Here is a 7,734-nt window from a genome sequence, read left to right as displayed (position 1 = left end):
CCCACATGGGTATTTCCTTAAGGATAAGCATCTCTCCCTAAACTAAGGATTAATTGCTGACCTGCTGCTCTCACCTTGTGACCACCCACCTTGTGACCACCGACCTGCTCTGTTCACCAAATTGCTGTGCTGGCAAAGCGATCTCATGACTATTGTAAAAGGGACACTCCTATCCTATGTGATGCATGCTCTTTGACAGTGTATAACCACACTGCACACCCCACTTCTTTGGAGGGCTCCCTTCCTTTGTGAAAGGACTCTCCTGGCCTATACGGTCCTCAGGATTGGCTCATAATGAACTCACCCAATTTTGATTTATAGATTGGTTATGGATTATTTGCATGGACAGTGTGAAATGTGGTTCTTACTGCTTTTTGTTTGGGTTAGGAAAACTACAGACTTGAAGAACTGTAGCGTGAATGAATACTGCTGACTTGTGCATGGTACCAGGAAAAGGTGAAAATGAGTCAAATTTTCACTAGGTATTAAAGATCTCACTGTTTGAAACATCTAGCATTTGGTAATAAGTGGAAAGAGCATTTGCTGGATTTGAACTAAATTTTTTCCTTCCTTCCTTCTTTCTTTCCTCGCTTCCTCCCTCCCTCCTCTCTCCTTCTCCATCCTTCCTTTCACATTTTCATCCTTCTCCCCTTTGGCCTTGTGTGAGGCTGGTCCGTGTGGTCCCTCTAAAGTCGTGGGGATGATAGTACAAAATGGATTCACCCTCCTGGAGCCAATTCTCTGGTGACTTACTGTCACCTCTTTGCTGGCAGCACACTGGAGGTTGTTAAAGGACACACCTGTCAAAGCAGCACACAGGTAATGCAGCCTCAGGAGGCATGGTTCGTATATACAGACTGATGCCAGCACAGCCTGCCAGCAGCCTACCTGTAAGAGCCTGGGCCTAAGTGCCTTTTCTGGGGGGAAATCAGCAGGGAAGAGAGTGGTGGAGCACAATGCTCATCAGCACAACAGGTAAGTCACCTTCCAACGGTTTTAGTTCCAAATTATCTAATTAGCCAAACAAATTCTAGTAAACCAAACGAGAATATATTGAGAGGAAAAAAGATCAGTTAGATTTAGCTTTTTTTTTTCTGGCATGTTGAAAGGAACCAAACTTAAAATACCAATCGAAAAAATAAATCTAGATCATTTTAAAACATCACTGAGATTCTAAAGAGGCAATGATAGGAAGACCCACAACAGATTTTTCTTAAATCTCATTCACAAGTAATTTCCTTTACCTAAGAAAATATTGCGTGAGTGAGGCACATCAAAGCAAAATGAAATCATTATTTCCAGAGAAACAGTCTCAGAGCTGGAGAGGTTGAGCTATGTAACTAGTAAAGGAAGAAAAATCCTGCCTCATAAAGCAGCTATGATGTGTCCTCTCCTAATTTTTCACTTTATTTACAATACATTATTGAGTTTGTTGTGTATTTTCCTCTTTATTTGAGGGAAATACATATACATTAATAAATTTTTAGGTATTTAATTTTTGAGGAAAATTTATTCCATAATTTCTTTTTCCTTTTTTCTTTGAAATTCTGAGGAACTTTTACTTTTTCAAAATCATTATTTCAGAGTCCTCATGTCTATTTCCTTATTCTGTAACCTTTTCCCTTACAGAACTAAATTCAAACTAAAAAACGCTGCAATTCTTACTTCTCTCCAGAATTGTCCACATATGTTTCTTTTTACCCCTGGCAAAAATAATTAAACTTTTGTTTGCTTTCATTAGGTGATCGTTTGCAATGTTGTCATTAATTTGGTCTTTTGTTGAAATATTATTGATAAAAAGAAAAAACAGGTGTAACAAAAATGTCCCATGATAAAAGTGAGATGTCATAGAAGGGTTAACTTTATTTTATTAAAAAATTGCTGTATTTTTTTTGAGGTGAATCTTTAAAGGAAAGGAATCTCTATTCTGTTAAGTTTTTAAATAACAAACAAAACCTCAGCTGCATTAAATTTCACGACAATTTCCTTTTTTGAGAAAGCAGTAGACGGGCAGTCATACTTGCAATTGCTTACTAGTTTTTGTAACTTTTGGCTAAGAATTTAAGATAGGTGCCTAAAGGTGTTATAACATTCACCTCCATCTTAACAATTCACCCAGGTAATAACTTTTAAAATAAATATGTGTGTCTCACTTTATCTTTCTGTCTTAATCTAACACTTAAATGTTTAAATATTTCCCTAATATCTATAACCACGCATTGGAAATATGAGATAACACTATTAATTTCTAGCAGCTGTTTCATACGTGTTTTCCACAAAATAAATAAATAAATAAGTAGAATGAAATTCACTTTACAAACCTAGGAGGTTAAATTATATCAATCCTTTCAGGGACTAGGTTTTCAAAACTGAAACTTAAAACTCCAAAAATCATCCCAGGGCGTATTGAAGAGTGTACTATTTTGCATGAGGGATGCTATCTCTATAGAGACACAGCGACAAAGGCTTAAGTAGCTTTGTGGTAACTGTTAGTTGTTTTTAAAGGTAATTTTTAAAAGAATTACGAGTTTTTTTTTTAATTCACAAAAGCAAAGAAAATAAAAGGCAGGATAAAGTTAACTTTAAAAAGGTCAGGTATTTAAGATTTCGTTATATTCAGCATCTTAGAAATGTGGCACCAATGAACGATAGTCAATCTATAAATCAAAATTGGAGTAAGTTTGTTATAAGCCAAGTTTGATGACTATAGCCTGGGGCCTTCCTTCCCCAAGGAAAGGAGGACACCAAAGAAGTGGGGGTACAGCGTGGTTATATACTTTCTTGGAACAAAGAGCACACATCGCATATGATCAGAATGTCCCTTTTACTGCTGTCATGAGATGCTTAGCTAGCACAGCAAGTCGATGGTCAGCAGGTCAGGGGTCACAAGGTGAGCACAGCAGGTGGGTAATTAATCCTTAGTTTCTAGGAAGAGATGCTTATCCTCAAAAGAATGGCCATATAGGGGGAGGCTACATCCTTATCCTTAAAGGCATCCTTCTTGTCTTTGGGACCTGGTAACTGTTTCAAGCAGATGAACAATGTGTGCTCAATAGGCCACGTCAGGCCTTTTTGGAAAAACAAAGTCAGGTTAAATTAGTTTTAAACCAAATGGTTTCCTTGTATGCTCCAACATATCCCATTGCTTTTCATTTATTCATCAGAGTTTAGGAACCAAAGTGATAAGTAAGCAAATAATTTGTGCTGTGCGTTCTGAAATTGATAGATAACAGTTTATAACGGAGTCGCATAAGTCTTTTTTTTACATTTTACTTCTGCATGTTTTGGTTTCTCAAGTTCAGCTCAACTGCGTAATATTTGATTGGTACAATTAAAATATATCGAAAGAAAAATGCTAATCTCATAAATTAAATTAATATATCCAGAGTAGATAAAATGTACCATAATGTTAAGATTTCAAATAATACATTGGAAAAAAGTGCTGAGCTCTAGCAGCAGCTACTGCAAATACTATTTTCAAAGGTACTTTTATTCTTATTAATGTCTTTTCCAAGTAAATCTGGTGAGAACACGCTTGTGGGTTCAATTTCCTGATGGACTAGAGAGTTTGAATCTATTCTCAGGCCAAAGTCCACTTCTCCAACCCGGCCTTAGATCTGACTAATGCTTGTGGTTGGGCATCAGAGTTGCACAGCCAGTCCCAGCCCTGGAGAAACAAATCAAACCCAGGTCATACTCAGGGTGAGTCAGTCCCATTATTTTCACATTTTAAGGGCAATGGCATAAGTTATATAAAGCGACAGCTTAAACAATGAGCATGCCAAATTTGTTACCAACGTAGGATGAAATCAGTGGATTGGATGACCTCAACCTGAATTTGAATTCACGAATGAATGCAGCTCATAATGAAAGGAGACAACCCACAAGATGTACAGAGTCTATCATTTGAGATACTTCTCCTTTTTTTGAGATTATTCATATGTAATCTTGTAGGCTTTCGCACAGTTTTAATTTACCTTATACAATATTGCTCTAAATTCTAAAAACTATATTGTTCACATTGGATAGAGAAATGTTTCCTGAACTGAACAGTCTGTATTAAGTGGCAGGAACCAAAGCATTTGCAGATATGCACAGGACAAATTTTTTTAAAAAGCGCAATCTTTACATGGCAATTATCATTTAATCTAAACATTTAATAATAGTTCCACAGGTCCTGGTAATTCTTGAAGTGCTTTTATTAGGCAAATTGATTAATAAAAATGGGACAACGAAAATTCTTGACCTGCCTATGGATGGAATCTTGAGTAAGGGCTACTTGTTTGTGCAATCAGAACACGCGTTTACCCAGGTTACTTAGGTGGTTTTATCTGGGTCACTTAGATGTTGGGTGACAATATTCATTCAGTTGTCTTTAGTCCCTTCCTAGTGAAGGGATGGTCTTAGACTAGCAGCATTGGCATCTCCTGAAAGCTGGTGTGAAATGCAGACTCTCAGCCCCCTCCTCAGAATTAGAATCTGTGCTGTCAAAAAGATCTCTGGGTGATTCGTAAACACTGTTCTGCTCAGTAGGAAGTGTTTTTTGTTTTTTTGTTTGGGATTTTTTTTTTTTGGTGGGGAAGATTGGCCCTGAGCTGACGTCTCTTTACAATCTTCTTATTTTTGCTTGAGGAAGATTGTCCCTAAGCCAACATCCATCCCAATCTTCCTCCATTGCATGTGGGTCACCACCATAGCATGGCTTGACGGGCAGCCTGAAGGTCCACACCCAGGGTCCAAACCCGCAAACCCAGGGGCCACCGAAGTGAGCGGGTGAACTTAACCACTATGCCATCTGGCTGACCCCAGGAAGTTTAACCTGGGATTGGAAATACAGCTAGCTGGGCCACTCTGAAAAGTTGCGCTGCCAACCATTTTTATTATTTTTCCTCTTTCTTTCACAGAAAGGAGAGAGAAACAGTACTTTTGTAAAAGGCTCACAGCACCCATGGGACAAAGAAGATGAATTCACCTGACATTGGGAATACCCAAGAAGTACAGTTTTGCTTTGCTTTGGTTAACAATTCTTGCCCTAGAAATGTGAGGTCTGTGCTGAGTGTCTGTGCCATGTACGTTGTCATGATTGGTGCTATAGTAATGACCATGCTGGGCAACCTGGTTGTGATCATTTCCATTGCCCACTTCAAGCAGCTCCACTCCCCGACCAACTTCCTGATCCTCTCCATGGCCACCACTGACTTTCTGCTGAGCTGCGTGGTCATGCCCTTCAGCATGATCAGGTCCATCGAATCCTGCTGGTACTTTGGGGATCTCTTCTGCAAAGTCCACAGCTGCTGCGACATCATGCTCTGTACCACCTCTATTTTTCACCTCTGCTTCATCTCCGTGGACCGCTACTATGCTGTCTGTGACCCTTTGCATTATGTCACCAAAATCACCATCCCTGTCATAGAGGTCTTTCTATTCATCAGTTGGTCTATTCCAATCTTTTTTGCCCTTGGCCTGGTTTTCTCAGAATTAAACATAATTGGTGCAGAAGATTTTGTTGCAGCCATTGACTGCACAGGTTTGTGTGTGTTGATATTTAACAAACTCTGGGGAGTGCTGGCCTCCTTTATAGCCTTCTTTCTCCCTGGAACTGTAATGATGGGGATTTACATATACATTTTCACGGTAGCCCAGAAGCATGCTAAGCAAATTGGCACAGGTCCCCTGATGAAACAGGTTAGGTCAGAAAGCAAAATGAAAGCAGCATCCAAAAAGGAAAGCAAGGCCACCAAGACTTTAGGCATAGTCGTGGGAGTGTTTGTGTTATGCTGGCTGCCCTTTTTTGTCTTGACAATCACAGACCCTTTCATCAATTTTACAACTCCTGAAGATTTGTACAATGTCTTCCTCTGGCTGGGTTATTTCAATTCTACTTTCAATCCCATTATATATGGCATGTTTTATCCTTGGTTTCGCAGGGCATTAAGAGTGATTGTCTCAGGAAGGGTCTTCTGCCCTGACTCTTCCACGCTGAGCCTGTTTCCTGCACATGCTTAGGCAATGCTGTCCATTCTCTAAGATTCTTTCCTGATAGGGAATCTTGGATGCTCTTTCCACCCAAAGATAGGGACATGGAGGAATGAGATCAGTACATTCTTCCAGTTGGGGTAACAGATGCCTAAGTAGGAGCACTAGATCCAGTCTTCTGGGTATGCCAAAGGTACCACTGTGGCCAATTTCTGGGGTTCTGGGGAAGGCACCTCCAATAAAAAGAAACTCTCTCTGAAGGCTTACTAAATCCCAAATTTCCAAAATTAGAGACTTAGAATTTCATTTCTTTGGCTTAAATCAAATAGGGCTCTTCTTTTTTTCTTGTAAACATCATAAGAGGAGACAGTCAATCCTCACACTCATTGACAGCCATGTCGAACTGAGTTGATCTAAATCTTTCTTGAGATTGTTGTTGCATCTTAGAGGAGTGGGAGGGAGCTTGGCCACACTGGGGCCTGAGTTACGGAGCATGTGAGTGACATGAAGTGGAGAAGGAAGCACACAACTAGAATTGCTTCCAATTTAATTGGTCTGACTTAAGCTTCTTGTCTAAAAGAATTAATGTGAGGTTTGCAATATTTTGATTAAATTGGACTGTCTTATTAAATGAGATGGACGGATAAAGAGTTTGGAAATATATTCTTTCTCTCAGTATATAGTTTTGATCTATACATACACTTGGCTTGTATGTACATATACGTGGTGTGTCCATCTTTTCAAGTGTGTGTGCACACACTAATTACTCACCAAGACTGAGCATGGTGCTTCTCCCATAAAAATCTCTGAACACATTCACTGGATAACTAAAACACAGAAACTTTGAGGAAAATGGGAGAGAGCCACTCAAATTCACGGTATAACAAAGGATGTTGGATAATAGGGGCTCCTGTCCTTGAGAGGGAAGATGAAGGAAAGAGCTTGTTTGTACAGAAGAAATTGAACTGAATTTAATCCCTGTTCTAACAGGCTTTGGTCACATGTGCACAACGTTGTGCTGGGGAACTTGGGGACAGGCCAGCAGAGGCACACAGTGGAAAATGACTCACTGACTCAGAAGTCTTTGCAGCAGTCAGAATGAGCTTCACGCTCATATGTGAACTTCCTGAGGATGGACCTGAGGTCTTCTCTTCCCTTTCCCAAGGCCTCAATAGAGCAAGTGTTTTATAAAAGGTTTGGCCATGTAGAAATGTTGTTCACTATTCTGTGTATGGGCAGATTGGGAAATTTTTAAGTAGGGATGTTCAATAGAAGGACTCTTCCAGCCCAGTAGAATATACTCACAAACTTAGAATCTGTTTACACATGGCTGGAGTAATTCATTCATCAATCTTTGCCTATTTTTGCAGGAAGTAAGATTGCTTTTCACAACAAGAACCTTAAGGCACTGGTAGATTGCAAAGAGAAAACCTGCTACGATTACCATAGGTTTTAATGTTAAGAGTATTTTATTACAGTAATTCTTGTAGTAACATCAGAATATTTGGTGACAAACTCCCTCTGTTCTCTGACCTGGCCAAAGGACATCACACCTCTGGGTAGGACATCTAATCCTAGGGTTTCTGATGTTCACATATATAGATCCTAAATGCTTTTATGGACACTTTTGGTTTTTTGGAACTACCCTTGATCCAGTCTATCTATTGGGAAACTATTGGTTACTTCAAAACACGTTTAATAACATCTCTGATTCAGTTAGGAATTCCCAATACCCTCTTGATCTGCGTGTTCTGTTAA

General features: G+C 39.4%; 1 protein-coding gene across 1 annotated transcript; it reads left to right on the top strand.

Annotated features, from left to right (window-relative positions):
• Positions 1-4,962: 4,962 nt before the first annotated feature.
• Positions 4,963-6,006, top strand: TAAR4 (trace amine associated receptor 4). The gene is given in 1 exon segment (NM_001257166.1): positions 4,963-6,006. A coding segment is annotated over 1 exon segment (1,044 nt).
• Positions 6,007-7,734: the final 1,728 nt, after the last annotated feature.

Source organism: Equus caballus, chromosome 10, assembly GCF_041296265.1.
Source record: "Equus caballus isolate H_3958 breed thoroughbred chromosome 10, TB-T2T, whole genome shotgun sequence".
Taxonomy (NCBI): domain Eukaryota; kingdom Metazoa; phylum Chordata; class Mammalia; order Perissodactyla; family Equidae; genus Equus; species Equus caballus.
Note: the sequence above shows the minus strand (reverse complement) of the source record. Positions and strands in the feature narration are given on the sequence as shown.